The sequence below is a fragment of the Jaculus jaculus genome, chromosome 7, assembly GCF_020740685.1.
Source record: "Jaculus jaculus isolate mJacJac1 chromosome 7, mJacJac1.mat.Y.cur, whole genome shotgun sequence".
In the NCBI taxonomy this organism is placed as follows: Eukaryota; Metazoa; Chordata; class Mammalia; order Rodentia; family Dipodidae; genus Jaculus; species Jaculus jaculus.
Genome location: NC_059108.1, coordinates 155,602,153 through 155,618,633, shown reverse-complemented (window position 1 = coordinate 155,618,633; position 16,481 = coordinate 155,602,153). Strand labels below are relative to the sequence as shown.

Genomic DNA, 16,481 nt, shown 5'->3' with positions numbered 1-16,481 from the left:
CTTCACAGCCAAGGAAGCACAGCAGTAGATTAATGATCATGGAATTCACTGGTCTTAACATGTGGCCCAGCACCCTGAAGCGACTGGCTTGATGGAATGGTAGATGCCTTTTAAAGAAACAGCTACAGTGCCAACTAGGTAGCAATAGCTTGGAGGGCTGGGGGAGTGTCCTCTAGCAGTCTGTATATTCTCTGAATCAGCATCCTACATATGGTACTCTTTCCCCTACAGCTCTGACTCATGGGTCCAGGAATAAGGGGTAAAAGTGGGAATAGTCCTGTTTACCATCACCCCAAGTGATCCATTAGCCAAATTTTTGCTTTCTGTTCCTGCAATCTCACCTTCTGATGGCCTAGAAGTCTTAGTTCCAGAGGGGGGAGTGCTTTTGCCAGGGGGCACAAAGAACATTCCATTGAACTGGAAGCTAAAACTTCCCCATAGCCACTTTGGACTCCTGATACTCTTGAGTGAAAAAGCTGAGAAAGGCATTACAGTGGTAGCAGGGCTGATTGACCCAGACTACCAGGGGGAAATTGGACTGCTTCTCCACAATGGAGGAAAGGAAGAGTATATCTGGAGTGCAGGAGATCCTTTAGGGTGTCTCTCAAGTGTTACCATGCCCTGTTATCAAAGTCAATGGACAACTGCAACAATCCAATCAAGGAAGTGTGATAAATGGCCCAGATCTTTCAGGAATGTAGGTATGAGTAAGGAACCAAGACCTGTTGAGGTGCTTGCTGAAGGTGGAGGAAATATAGAATAGGCAGTAGAAGGCAGTTACAAATACCAGCTAAAGTCAAGTGACCAGTTATAAAAAACAAAAACAAAAACAAAAACAAATGAAGATTGTAATTGTCATGAATGTTTCTGTCCTACCTTGTTAAGAGTATTTGTACATATTTATACCAATATTATGAAGCTTTTGTTCTTCCTCTACTTCTCTACTAGGTAATTAATACTGATTAAGATTGTATTGCTAGTTAACTCTTGTTGAATTTATATTTGACCTATTAGAGATTAAGCATTCCTCAAGGTATCTTGCTTTGTGTTGGGGATGAGGGAAGATTGTGCATTTCCAGTTGTACATGGGATAATTATATCATGTTAGGCGGAATTATACCTTGTTACTTGCCATCATTTGGAAATTAAGTATGATGTAAGGAGATTTTGGTGTCAAGTTGACAAGGGGTAGACTTTGATGGTTAAATTTTTTGTGTCAACTTGATCTGCTTAGGAATACATAGACATTCCCCTAAGTGGGTCTGTGAGGTTGCTTCTAGGAATGATTAACTAAAGGAGGAAGTTCTTCCTCCAGGATAAGCCCCTCTCTGGGAGATGGCGCTTTGGGAAGAAAAAATTTTTTTTACTTCTAACTATTGCTCCTGACAGGAGGAGCAATAGTTAGAAGTAAAAATGGGGCACTCACTCAGCAGTGACAAGATCACCGTGGCAACCAGGGTCCAAGACCAGAGACTGGCAGCCCTGATAAGCAGCACTCACTCAGCAGTGACAAGATCACCATGGCAACCAGGGGCCAAGACCAGAGACTGACCAGAGACCCTTTGCGAGCTGATATGTGAATGAGCTAACCCTACTAAGGTGGCTACCAGCAGCCAGGATGACTGAGGAAAAAATGAGTATAAGAACCCCAGCAAAAGCTCAGGAAATTGTCACTCAACTCAGAAAGGCAGACTCTATGTCTCTCTCTTTGTTGATACCAGCTGTGAGAAGCAGACTGTGAAACCCCTTAGCAGCCAAGCACGGAGGAGCAAGGCCCAGACCACAGACGCCAAGTGAAGTTGCAAGTGAGTGCCCCAGGGGATTATGGCCAGGAGAGGCTAGGGTAGTTGAGAAGATAAGGGATCTGGCTTAATTAACATGTGTGAAGAGTGAATAAAGTGTCAGCTAAATTAACATAATCCTCTTGACTAGCACTCATAACACCTCCCACCCAGTGGCCAGCGATACTTGCTATTTTCCAGCATGGACTGAAGACCAGCAGCTCTCCAGGAAGCCTCTGGCCTTTAGTACTAGATTAGGACTGCTGAGGCATCCAGCCTCATGGACTGAGCAGCTAATGGATTCCTTGCCTCTCAGGTTGGCAAACTGCTATTGTTGGACTGCCATAAAATAATCCAATAAATTCCCTTTTAATACAACTCATTCTATTGGTTCTGCTCCTCTAGAGAACATTTGTCAAACCATGCGTGTTTTGTTCTGTTTCTAAAAATATTTTATTGATTTATATGAGAGAAAGAGAGGCATATAGAGAATGGGTGTGACAAGGCCTTCAGCCACTGCAAACCAATTCCAGGGGCATGGCATCCAGTTCTATGTGGGTGCTGGAGAATTGAACCTGGATCATTTGGCTTTGCTGGCAAGCGCCTTAACTGCTAAGCCATCACTCTAGCCCCACGTGTGTCTTTTTGCCTAAACTTTCATGGTTTTTATGATCATTCTTATGTTGGAATTCTGTATAAACGAGTTCATATGGGAGATAAGTTCTAACATATTTAAAGCTAAAATTAGAATGTGCCAGTTTTGAAGTTAAAGGGCCTAGGAACACTACAACTCACACGTATTTAAATTAGTGAAGAAGTAAGATCTACAGGAAGGAGGGAACAATAATGATCTAGGAAACTCTTTGCAGAGAGAAGTCTTGCTGTGTCCAACTGATGACTCAGGGGTTTTTGTTTGGTTTTTGGTGGTTTTTCAAGGTAGGGTCTCACTCTAGCCCTTTAATACCAGCAATAAACATGGTTGAGCACGTACTTCTAAGGAAATGAGATGAGTCCTTAGGATATATACCTAGGAGTGCTATAGCTGGATCATATGGTAGATCAATCTTTAGCTGTGGCCACAAATTCAAGGTCATCCTCCTACCTTGGCCTCACAAGTTCTGGAATACGCCCGTCTTGAACATAGGGATTTTAAGTATTCACATGTGCTATAAATACTCTACTACTGTTGTTCCAAGGCAGGTGTTTGTTTAGAGGCACTCAGAATGGTCCAGCGTTGACATACCATCGTAGGCTTTCCTACAATACAGCCTCTAACAAAACTAGGCTGTCCCAAAACCCTGGTAATAGAATTGTTTATCTGTACACCAGGAAGGTCGGGAAAGCACCAAAGTCAGCATGGGGCCTGTGCCCATGCCAGCTTTGAGGGGTTTGTGCTGTGGGACCTAAAGACCTTATGAGAGTGTCCAAAAAATAAAAATAAAAAAAAATAAACAAAACATGTCAGCCAGGCCTATGGTGGTTCCACGTGTGCTAAATGTGTCTGTGAATAGGATCAAGCGAGCTTTCCTTATTGAGCAGAAAATTGTCATGAAGGTGAAGGCACAAGCACAGAATCAGAAAGCTAAATAAATATCAATCTGTTTTAAATAATAAAAACTAAGGCTTGGGGCTGGAGAGATGGCTTAGCGGGTAAGTGCTTGCCTGTGAAGCCTAAGGACCCTGGTTCAAGGCTTGATTCCCTAGGACCCATGTTAGCCAGATGCACAAGGGGGGGGCCACGTGTCTGGAGTTTGTTTGCAGTGGCTGGAGGCCCTGGAGCTATCTATCTGTCTCTTTCTCTCTCTGTCTGTCATTCTCAAATAAATAAACAACAAAAAATTAAATAAAAAAAAAACTAAGGCTTGTTCTATGGCTTTACGCTTAAAAAAAAACACTCTACTACGGAGCTACATTCCCAGGTTCTTTTCAATTTTCATTTTGAGAGAGGGCCTTGCTTTATAGTGTAGGCTAGCCTTGAACTAGTGATCCTCCTGTCTAAATGTCCTTATAGCTACTAGGATTTCAGGTACCACACCAAAAGATGGTTCAGCAGTTAGAAGCTTTTGCTTTCAAAGCCTCCTGGTCTGGATTCAATTCTTCCATGTAATCTAGACAGAGTGGTGCAAGCATCTTGTGTTGGTCTGCAGCAGCAAAAGGCCCCAGTGCACACATATATACACATACACATACACGCAAATAAATAAATAAAAATCCCACAAATATGCAACCTATGGAAACCAGGTCTGGTGCCACAAGCTTGTAATTCCAGCAATGGTAAGACTGAGGTAGGAGACTCACAAATTTCATGTCAGTCTTGGTTATATCGGGTTGGGGGAGGGAACCAACCCCCCCTAAAAAAACCCAAACCAAGAAACTGGGTTGTCTTTCTTCTTTTCTTCCTTCTTAACAAAAAATAGTAATTTATTTATTTAGTTAGTTATTTGAGAAAAAGAGAGAGAGAGAAAGTTGGCTGTGGTGGCTCATGCCTTTAATCCCAGCACTTGGGAGGCAGAGGTAGGTTGACTGCCATGAGTTCAAGGATATCCTGAGACTATATAGTAAATTCCAGGTCTGCCTGGACTAGAGTGAGACCCTACCTGAAAGAAAAAAAAAAAAAAAAGTTGGGGGGGGGGGGAGAAAGAATGGGTGTGCCAGGGCCTCTAGCCACTGCAATTGAACTCCAAATGTGTGTGCCACATTGTGTGCCTGGCCTATGTGGATTCTGGAGAGTCAAACCTGGGTCCTTAGACTTCGCAGGCAAGTGCCTTAACTGCTAAGCCATCTCTCCAGCTCTTTATTTTATTTTATTTTATTTTTTGAGGTAGGGTTTCACTGATTTCACTCATTCTATAGTTCAGCTGGTTTCAAACACAATATGCCACCACACCCAGCTATGGGTTCTGTCTTACAAGGTATGAAGCTAAGGTTAGTTTGGCTAAAGATAGTATATTCAAAAGGCAAGATAGCCAGGCATGATGGCACATGCCTTTAATCCTAGCACTTGGGAGACAGAAGTAGGAGGATTGCCATGACTCTGAGGCCACCCTGAGACCCCATAGTGAATTCCAGGTCAGCCTGGGCTAGAGTGAGACCCTACCTCAAAAAAAAAAAAAAAAAGTCTTTTACTGTTATTTTCTGTTAAGACATTTATGAACTAGAACAAGCTTGAAAGAATTGAGACTGGAACTGTTATAAAAGGAAACCTACCAGAGAAAAGACTACTAGTAAGAATTATATGAGCTGGGTGTAGTAGTGCATACCTTTAATCCCAGCACTCGGGAGGCAGAGGTAGGAGGATCACTGTGAGTTTGAGGCAACCCTGAGACTACATAGTGAATTCCAGATCAGCCTGGGCTAGAGTGAAACCCTACCTTGAAAAACTAAACAGAAATATATGTATTCTATGACTAATTATATTTATTGCCATACTTAATTACATTTTCAATGTGTGTGTGTATTTTGGGCTGGAGAGATGGCTTAGTGGTTAAGATGCTTGCCTGTGAAGCCTAAGGACTCAGATTCCATTCCCCAGTACTTCTGTAAGTGAGATACACAGGGAGAGCATGCATCAGGATCATTTGCTAGAAGTCCTGTCTCATCCATTTTTCTCCTGTAGTCTTAGAGTAGCCTTGAACTCACAGTGATCCTCCTCCAACCTCTGCCTCCCGGGTACTGGTATTAAAGGTGTGTGCCACCTCACCTGGCTCTCTCTCTCAAATAAATAAGTTAAAAAAAAAATGTAGCCAGGTATGGTGGCACACACCTTTAATTCTAGCACTCAGGAGGCAGAAGTAGGATTGTAACTGTGAGTTTGAGGCCACCCTAAAACTACATAGTGAATTCCAGGTCAGCCTAGGCTAGAGCGAGACCCTACCTCGAAAAACCAACCAACCAAACAAAGAATCAAACAAAAATTTAGTGAGGCATGGTGGCACAAGCTTTTAATCTTATCCCTTGGGAGGCAGAGGTAGGAGGATCACTGTGAGTCTGAGGCCACCCTGAAACTACATAGTGAATTCCAGATTAGCCTTAGCTAAAGTGAGACCCTAAGTAAACAACAACAAAAAAGAGGAGAAAAGAAAAATGAATAGGCAAATTCATTCTAGCTTGAGGTATTTGTATAGATTATACATTCTAACAAATGAACTTATTTTGTCCCCTAATCAAGAACAATCTCATTACTCTAATTTTCTTATTTTATAAATCCAAGAAAGTTGTTTGCATGATATGATGTTCTCTTTATGGACATATGACCTTACCATATTAATCCTTTCAGAAGAGTGGACTCCCTGTTTTCCCAACTATCAAGTGTGTCTCTGAGGTGAAAATTATACTATTATTCAGCTACCTACATCTTTGTGACAAACTGCTGACCTTTCACTAAATCCTTATCCCCCACCTTTGCTCACATTCTCCTGAGGTGTGGTTCCCTGCCTCAGGCTCCAACATCTCCTTTCAGTCTCTATATTAAGAGTACTAGCAATATACCTAGGACATACCCCATACTCTGTTCAAGGTATTAACACATATACCACCACTACTTCCCTACTCACTGTTCTGGAATAAACCATAACTCTAGACAACAAGAAATCTTACTATAAGTTAGTATTTGAACTGTACTTACCTTTAGAGAATGTTTGCTGTTTTTTGAATTTTAAGTATAAAAGCTGAGAGTAACATGTTTCCACTTCTCTTGTCAACAGGTAAAATGTCTTACCTATTTTCTTTGCCATTCTGAATCACTGAGTGTCTATCAGCTGTAGTTCTCTCACTGCAAACATAAGTGTTTCGCCGTGTCATTCCACCTGATGCTGTGTTACTCTAGAAGAAAAGGGCATTTTTTGTCTTAGACTATTGGATAAGCATAATCCAATGGGGGGGGGGGGACCTACCTACATAAACAAGTAGTCTTCACAGTTTTCATCTGCTATTTCAGTACTTTGGAGACTGAGACAGAAAGACTCCTATGAGTTCAAAGCCAGCCTACAGTAGATCTTACCTCAAAAAAAAAAAAAAAAAAAAACAAGAGATGAGAGAGATGGCTCAGCAGTTAAAGGCAATGGCTTACAAAGCCTGCCAGTTTGGGTTTGATTCCCCAGTATCCACATAAAGCCAGACAAACAAAGTGGCATGTAAACCTGGAGTTCGTTTGCAGTTGTAAGAGGCCCAGGAATGCCTATTTACTTCTCTCTCTTTCTCTAGTAAATAAAAATATTGAAGCTTAGGGTTAAACAAAAAGATTTCTTCTTAAATACACACAAATAGACATTTTATACAAATGTTTATATAAGCATTATTTATAATAACTAAAATGTGGAAATAATCTAAATGCCTTTCAACGGATGAGCAGAAGAACTGGTCTGTATATACAATGAAGTATTACTCAGCCCTCAAAGAGAATGAAGTATATGACAATTTTGGACAATCCTTGAAAATAATGCTCAATTCAAGAAAACAAACACAAAAGGGTGCATACTACATTTACATGGACTACTGAGAGCAGGCCAGTCAGGAGAGACAGACAGCAGATTGATGGCCTCCAGGAGGAGAGGAAAATATGGAATGTTAATGGTTATAGGGTATGGTAGTTTGAATGTGAATGTTTATAATGCATGACCCTATAGACTCAGGTTCATTAAAATATTTTTTATTTATAAACAGAGAGAGTGAGCAGGAGAGAGAGAGAGAATATTTGGATGTGCCAGGGCCTCCAGTCACTACAAATGAACTCCAGAGGCATGCATCACTTTGTACATCTCACTTTGTGTGGATACTGGAGAATCAAACTTGGGTCATCAGGTTTTGCAGGCAAGTGCCTTAACACTAAGCCATCTCTCCAGGCCTAAAATTAAACTTTCTACTTGAATCCCTAGCAGGTAGATCCCTGCCACAAGAACATGTGTCACTGGGGATAGATCCTGGGGTCCAGACCTGGGGTGTGATGGGGGCAGATCTAAGTCCAGCCTAAAGGTGTAGAGCGAGCAGCTTAAGCTCTGGCTGCTGGTGTTCTGTGATGCTGGCTATTGGTGATGGCTCTCTGCTTGGATCTATGAAAGGGAGCCAGCTTTTGCTGCCACTGATGGTATTCCCCTGGACTCTATAAACCTGAAAGAAATCATTTTCTCCCATAAATTATGTCTGGTTGGATGTTCATCCTAGAAATGTGGAGCTGACAACACAGGGTATACTTTTGAGGTATTATAAAGTTCCAAAACTAAGCTGGGTAAAATGGTTAATGTATGCCTGTAATTCCAGCACACTGGAGGCAGGGGAAGAAGGGCACACGCCTTAAATCCCAGCACTCAGAAGGCAAAGGTAGGAGGACTGCTGTGAATTTGAGGCCACCTAAGACTACATAGTGAATTTCAGGACAGCCTGGGTTAGAATAAGACCCTACTTCGGAAAGCCAAAAAGCAAGCAAATAAACAAAAAACCCCAAGCCAAACAAAAAAATACCAAGAAAAGTTCTGAAAACAGAAAGAGATGATATCAGCACAACACTATGAGTATAATACCAAGATATGCTTCTTTTTTTTTTTTTTGAGGGCCTCACTTTAGCCCAGGCTAATGTGGAACTCAGTCTGTACAATCAGACTGATCTTGAACTCATGAACTAGTGATATTTCTACCTCTGCCTCCCAAATGCTGGCATTAAAGGCATGCACCACCATGCCCAATTTAAGATGTGCATTTTAAAATGATTAATTAAGGCTGAAGAGATTCTCAGTGGCTAAGTGAACTTTCAGCATAAGCATGAACATGAGGGGGCCTGAAACTGTCAGTTTTAATTTCCAGATCCTACATAAACAGCAGGGACTACATGTATCTGCAACCTCAGTCCCACAAAGAGGAGCAGAGACCAAGGAATCACCTAGGCTCTTGAAAAACAGGAAGTTCAGATATCAGTAGGAGACTCTAGCTCAAATAAGAACATGTGGGAGAGCAATAGAGCCAGATACCTGACATTGGGCTCTGGACACCACAGGTGAGTTTATGGGGTGCAGCAAGGGCACAGAGGTATGCATTTAAACAAGCACAAGCAAGCAAAAAAAAACTGTAAAATGGGGATGGAGAGATGGCTTAGTGGTTAAGCGCTTGCCTGTGAAGCCTAAGGAACACATTGATTCCCTAGGACCCACGTCAGCCAGATGCACAAGAGGACACACGCGTCTGGAGTTCATTTGCAGCGGCTGGAGGTCATGGCATGCCCATTCTTTCTCTCTCTCTCTGCCTCCTTCTCTCTCTGTCGTTCTTAAATAAATAAATAAACAAAAAAAATTGTAAAATGGCTAATTATGTTATGTAGATTTCATGTCAACCTAAGGATTTAGGTCTGGACTCAAGTCAGTGTATAATTTAGCAATCACATAACTTTCCTTTATCTTCTTCACCTCACAGTTATCTAATCAGTGGTCTCTGGTACCCAGAAAGGCTTTGTGAAAATACAACCTTCTCTGGAGTACAGGTGGTCAACCTCTTGGCACCATGCATACCAAGTTTCTGCTTACTGTTACCTGTCTGCACTGCCAGTTTTAGTTGCCTGGTTTGTTTGTTTGTTTGTTTTACAGGTAGGGTCTCACTTTAGCCCAGGCTAACCTGGAATTCACTATGTAGTCTCATGGTGGACTGAACTCACGGCAATCCTGCTACCTCTGCCTCCCAAGTGCTGAGATTAAAGGCATGTGCCACCATGCCTGGCTCCCAGTTTTTAGTTTTTATTCCTCATTCAGTGTTGACACAACCTACAGCTTAGCAGATATTTGTGGGGTAACTCCACAGAGCTCTTGACACACAAAAGGTGACCTCTTACCTAACATAGAAGGTGTGTGATACCTTGACTACCTACAGTCCTCCAGAATCCAGGTGAAAACTTCCAGGGTAACAGTATTAAGGTCTGGAGATTTTAGAAGGCTATTAGTGCTTTAAAAATGGGAGCAGCAAACCGGGTGTGGTGGTGCACGCCTTTAATCCCAACACTGGGGAGGCAGAGGTAGGAGGATCACTGAGTTCGAGGCCACCCTGAGACTACATAGTGAATTCCAGGTCAGCTAGAGTGAGACCCTACCTCAAAAAAAGAAAAAAAGAAAAAAAAAAAAAAAAAGGAGTAGTTAGTTGGGCATGGTGGTGCACACCATTAATCCTAGCACACAGGAGGCAGAGGCAGGTGGATTGCCATGAGTTTGAAGCCACCCTGAGACTACATATTGAATTCCAGGTCAGCCTGGACCAGTGTGAGACTCTACCTCAACCCCCCCCCCAAAAAAAAGGAGTAAAGGGCCAAGTTGTTCACTTCTGCGGTTTGAGGAAAATGTGTTTCTATAGGATAACAACAGAACATTATCTCAGAAACAGAAACAAGCAGCAGCCCTCACTAGACAATGAACCTGTTTGTTGGTGCCTTGATCTTGGACTTTCCAGGCTCTAGAACTGTAGAAATAAACTTCTCTTCTTTTTTTCTTTTTTGGTTTTTCAAAGCAGGGTTTCACTCTAGTGTTGACCTGGAATTCACTGTGTAGTCTTAGGGTGGACTCGAACTCACAATGATCCTCCTATTTCTGCTGAGATTAAAGGTGTGTGCCACCATGCCTGGCAACTTCTGTTGTTTTTTTGTAAAAAAAATACTATTTAAAAGAGAGGGTGAATGAATGAGTGAATATGGGTGATCCATGGTTTTCTGCCACTACAAATGAACTACGGACACATGCACCACTGTATGCATCTGGCTTTACGTGGGTACTGGGGACCTGAACCTAGGTCATTAAGCTTTGCAAGCAAGCACCATTAACTGCTGAGACATCTTACCAGATCCAACATTTCTATACTTTATAAATTATGCAGTTTCAGGTATTTTGTTTGAGGAGCAGGAATGAACTAAGACAAGGAGTATCAAAGGGGCATGTCTAGTTGGGGGTGTTGAAGGCAGAGAAAAGAGAAGTGAAATGGACTCAAAAAGAGTTGTGTCTAGTTAGAACCAAGCTGTACCATCCCATCCCATCCAACAATACTTACACTGGGAACAGCAGGACTTTTCTTGCGTTCAGGAATATCTGCTTTATTGGGATTGCTAGCATTCCCAAGCATGGGACTGGCAGGAGCAATTCCCTTTCCACCTACAGCATTGCCGCTGGATTTCCTGGAGGGAATCCCATCTTCTTTAAGGTCACTATCTGCGGTGCTGGTCTGACTCCTCTTTGGATATGCCACAACTGAAGGAATAGCTGGTCCAGCTACAATAAAGAGTTCACTCTTTAAAAGATGGGATAAAGTTTCTCACTTTATTCTGTAAAAATGAATATATTTTGTAGGATGATCTAGACTGCTAATCATCATTCATCAAGAAATGTAAAATCAGAGAACTTCCGGTTAAGATGGCGGCATAGGTACCACGCCAAAGCAGCCTAGGGGGGAAAAAGACCAAAAAAACTCAGCAAAATACACATTTTTACTAAAAAGTGAGGTGTATAGGAAATTGAGGCGGCAGTGGAGAGGTAGAAGAGTTATAGAGCATCCAGAGCCTGCACAGGCGGAAAAGCGGCTCCGGCAGCTCGGCCAACCGCTGCAGCCGCGGCGCAGCAGAAAGCCGCCAGACTCGGCTCGAGCCGCAGGACAAGCCAGGTGCGGGATTTTCCCCTCACACCGTGCTCTCCGCAACTCGGGAAACGTGAGGGGACAGCGGCAGCGAGCAGCGGAGGAGAAGACCGCGAGGTAGAAGAACGCGTGGAGCAGTGAGAGATCCAGAGAAGCCTTGGCTCCCTCCCCTCCCCCAACGCCTGAGCCCAGCTCCAGCGAACACAGCAGCTGCCCGGGACCCGGCCACGCCAACTTGGGCTGACAGCGGGACCCAAGCAGGAGCAGAGTTCGGCAGCAACTTCAGCGGCTCCAGCACCGGTACCAGCGGCCCCAGCAGCAGCGGACCCAGAAGCGGCAGCGGCGGCAGATCCCGCAGCAGCGGCTTCGGGGGGAGCAGCAGCGGTGGACACGGCAGCGGCAGCTTCAGCAGCGGTGGTGGCAGCTACAGCAGCAGCAGAGGCAGCAGCAGCAACTCGGTTTGCCCCGTAGGAAAAGGAAGTGCCCAGCTCCAGAAATCAGAACAGCAGCCCGACGACCCTGGCAGCAACTTGACTGAGACCAAAATCACCCAAGGTAACTGGGATTGCACCAGGGAAGGGTCTCACTTGGTCACAAGCTGACTTGGATCCCTCAACAGACCAGAAATCTAAACCTCTTTGTTGATAGAGGATCTGGTCATTATAATAACTACTCTTGCATACATACTCGGGGCTGTTTTTGATTGAATGTGTACAGTGTTTAGTTAAATTTTAGAATCTACCTGTATTTTATTCCACTCAGCCTGCTTGAATACTCCTAAAGCAGGGAAACTCAACCCCTAAGAACATCTTTGTAGATACTCTGAGAGTCTTAAGAGCCACACCTAATACCTTAAGGTCCTACCCTGAAAATATATTACATCAAAGCAATTGATACAGCTAAGAATACACAGCTAGCTAGAAAATCCAAGCATTAACTTAATCCAAGATGCAAAAATATATACATTATAACACAAGAAACACTAAAAAGCAAGACGATATAAATCCACCTAAAAGTATTAATGCATCAGAAATGTCCTCCAGTGAGAAAGAGTTAGAGGAAATGCCTGAGCAAGAGTTCAAAAGAATAATTATAAATATGTTCAAAGAGGTCAAAGAACACATGAAAACAATCAAAGAAGAAATCAAAGAGGAAATCAAAGAGGAAATCAAAGGAATCAAAGAAGAGGCAGGACACCAATTTAATGAAATAAAGAAGGCAATACAAGACATAAATAGGGAAATAGAAATAATAAAAAAAAAAACAGTCAGAATTACTAGCAATGAAGAACACAGTTAATGAAATAAAAAACTCTGTAGAAAATCTCACCAGTAGGATGGATGAGGGAGAGGACAGAATATCTAAGCTAGAAGACCAGGTGGCAGATCTAATGCAGTCCAACAAAGAGAAAGACAAACTTATAGAAAAGTATGAGTGGGAATTTCAAGATATTTGGGACACTATGAAAAGATCCAATATAAGAATTCAGGGCATAGTAGAAGGAGAAGAACTCCACTCCAGAGGCATAGTAGGCATCTTCAACAAAATCATAGAGGAAAATTTCCCCCAAATTGGGAAAGAGGTGCCAATACAGATACAGGAAGCCTTTAGAACCCCAGCCAGACAAAACCCAGAAAGAACCTCCCCTCGCCATATTATAATCAAACTTCCAAACACACAAACCAAAGAAAAAGTATTGAAAGCAGTTAGAGAGAAAAATCAAGTTACCTACAAAAGCAAGCCCATCAGGATTACAGCAGATTATTCAACACAAACTTTTAAAGCCAGAAGGGCTTGGAGTGATATATTCCAAGTTCTGAAAGATAACAACTGTCAACCAAGGTTACTTTATCCTGCAAAGTTATCCATTCAAATAGATGGAGAAATAAAGACATTCCATGACAAAAGCAGGTTAAAGGAGTATTTGAAGACAAAACCAGCTCTACAGAAAATACTTGATAGAATCCTCCATGCTGAACAAAAGGAAAAGCACACATATAAGGAACCTAGAAAAAACCAGCTATACTCAAATACCAGTTAACAGAAGAGAGCACAGGTAGAACAAGTAACACACACACACACACACAAATGGCAAACATAAATACACACCTTTCAATAATATCTCTTAATATCAACGGTCTCAATGCCCCAACGAAAAGACGTAGATTTGCAGACTGGGTTAAAAAGCAGGATCCTACAATTTGTTGTCTCCAAGAAACTCACCTTTCTACAAAGGATAGACATTATCTTAGGGTGAAAGGTTGGAAGACGGTGTTTCAAGCAAATGGGCCTAGAAAACAAGCAGGGGTTGCTATCCTAATATCAGACAGGGTAGACTTTAGTCCGACGTTAGTCAAGAAAGATAAGGAAGGTCACTTTATATTGATTAAGGGCACACTCCAACAGGAGGACATTACAATCCTAAACATATATGCACCTAACATGGGGGCTCCCAAATTCGTCAAACAAACACTATTAGAACTAAGGTCACAGATAACACCAAACACAGTGGTGGTGGGTGACTTTAACACCCCACTCTCATCAATTGACAGGTCATCCAGGGAAAGAATAAACAGAGAGGCATCTGGACTAAATGAGGTCATAGAAGGAATGGACCTAACAGATATATACAGGACATTTCATCCAAAGGCTGCAGAATATACATTCTTTTCAACAGCACATGGAACATTCTCTAAAATAGACCATATATTAGGACACAAAGCAAATCTTAATTAAAATTTTTAAGCTTGGGCTGGAGAGATGGCTTAGCGGTTAAGCGCTTGCCTGTGAAGCCTAAGGACCCCAGTTTGAGGGTCGGTTCCCCAGGTCCCACGTTAGCCAGATGCACAAGGGGGCGCACGCGTCTGGAGTTCGTTTGCAGAGGCTGGAAGCCCTGGCGTGCCCACTCTCTCTCTCTCCCTCTATCTGTCTTTCTCTCTGTGTCTGTTGCTCTCAAATAAAAATAAAAATTAAAAAAAAAATTTTTAAGCTGGGTGTGGTAGTGTGCTCCTTTAATCCCAGCACTTGGGAGGCAGAAGTAGGAGGATAACCATGAGTTTGAGGCCACCCTGAGACTACATAGTTAATTCCAAATCAGCCTGAGCCAGAGTGAGACCCTCCCTCAAAAAACAACACAAAAACAAAAAATTAAACATTGCTTGGGGGGTTAGGGGCTGGAGAAATGGCTTAGCAGTCAATGTGCTTGCCTGTGAAGCCTAAGGACCCAGGTTTGATTCCCCAGTACCAACATAAGCCAGACGCATATGGTGGTGCTTGCATTTGGAGTTCGTTTGCAGTGGCTAGAGGTTCTGGAATACCCATTCTCTCTAATTATTTTTCTTTCTTTTTTTAAACTTGATCTTTTCAGTTCAAATGCCTAATATCTATCCTCTTATGGTTAGCTTCTACCAGACTATATTGCACAAACAGAACATGATCATCAGTATGGAGGGCTCTACCAGTTACACTGCTCCAGACAGTAAACTGAGGCAGAGGTAGATGAAAGATATACACAACTACAATCTGTGGTAGGGGACTCAACGGGCAAGATTTTCACTCAGCTAAGCCTTACTTAAGGAAACACCACCAAATGTTCAATGGAACTTGGTCAGGGAATCTTGATGTTGTGTAGGAAGTGTATTGAGCCAGTCTGTAATCCTAGCAGGTTCTACACAAAAGGACACACCCTGAGAATCTGCTGGATAGATCTTAGACTTACCATGGTCACTGTAACGTCTCTGCTTCTGGCTTGAAGAAACACTTCTCTGTACTTTGTGATGAGGTGACTGGCCAGTGCTATTGCTGAGGTCACTGCTGGGCCGCACCTTAGCAAGTGAAAGGTTGCTGCTAGAACTGGAGTCACTAGCATCCAGCTGTGGGAAAATGAGAAGAGCACACACAGACACTGGTTTGTCAGGAAACTCAACTTCTCATAACACACATCTCTTGTGAATATTCAGTTAAAGAGGTGGTATCATGACATATAAAAACACAACTCTAAACTCAGTTAAAAGTATTTTCTGACTGCTGGGTAAATTCACAAAAGGTTATGTATTGATCATTTCCTTTCTAGGCTTTGTAAATAACTAAATATACTGTTTACTTTGTTAGGCACTTTACAATGAACTTTTTTTTTGAGGCAAGCCCAACAGACTGGCCATTTTTTATGTGGGGTTGGGGGGGGGAAGAAGAGGGAGGGAGAAAATTGGTACACCAAGGCCTTCAGGCACTGTAATCGAAGTCCAGATGCATAAGACCTTGTACACTTGCTTCACTGTGCATCTGACTTACAGAGGACCTGGAGAGTAGAACATTAGTCCTTAGGCTTTGCAGGGAAGTGCCTTAACAGCTAAGCCATCTCTCCAGCCCAATATTTCCAAACTATTAATGGCTGCAAGTTAGCTTTTAAATGAAGAGTTTGTGAAAATACCAGTCATGATGGATTATTATCTTGATGCTACGTAACAGCTTATAATAGTCAAAGGAACTGCAAATTGTTATTTGCAGGTAAAATATATTAACCAAATATGTTTGGTATATTTTAAAAATTAAGGAAACAGTTTATATAAACTGTTAATCCCCCCCCCCCCCCAACCAGGTAAGGTCTCACTGCAGCCCAGGCTGGCTTGGAACTCACTATATGAACTCAGGCTGCCCTCAAATTCACAGCAATCCTCTGATCTCTGCTTCCTGAGTTCTGTGTGCCATCATACCCAGCAATTTTTATTCATTATTATTATTTTGGTTTGTTTTTCAAGGTAGGGTCTCACTCTAACACAGAATGACCCTAAATTCACTATGTAATCTCAGGGTGGCCTTGAACTCACGGCAATCCTCCTACCTCTGCCTCCCAAGTGTTGGTATTAAAACTGTGTGTCGCCGGGCGTGGTGGCACACGCCTTTAATCCCAGCACTCGGGAGGCAGAGGTAGGAGGATTGCTGTGAGTTCGAGGCCACCCTGAGACTCCATAGTGAATTCCAGGTCAGCCTGGGCTAGAGCGAGACCCTACCTTGAAAAACCAAAATAAATAAATAAATAAAACTGTGTGTCACTACACCTGGCTATTTTTTTTTTATTTTATGTAAACTAATAAAAAAATTTTTTTGAGACAG

At 42.5% G+C, this 16,481-nt stretch overlaps 1 protein-coding gene across 8 annotated transcripts in view; it reads right to left on the bottom strand.

Annotated features, from left to right (window-relative positions):
* Mark3 (microtubule affinity regulating kinase 3) overlaps window positions 1-16,481 on the bottom strand; it is a 116,496-nt gene that overhangs the window by 23,242 nt on the left and 76,773 nt on the right. For all 8 annotated transcript variants that reach the window (XM_045154286.1, XM_045154288.1, XM_045154287.1 and 5 more), the window contains exons 12-14: window positions 15,088-15,241; window positions 10,791-11,008; window positions 6,499-6,602 (exon numbers count right to left, since the gene is read on the bottom strand). In XM_045154286.1, the coding sequence (XP_045010221.1) occupies window positions 6,499-6,602; window positions 10,791-11,008; window positions 15,088-15,241 (476 nt within the window). The remainder of the gene's footprint in view (window positions 1-6,498; window positions 6,603-10,790; window positions 11,009-15,087; window positions 15,242-16,481) is intronic.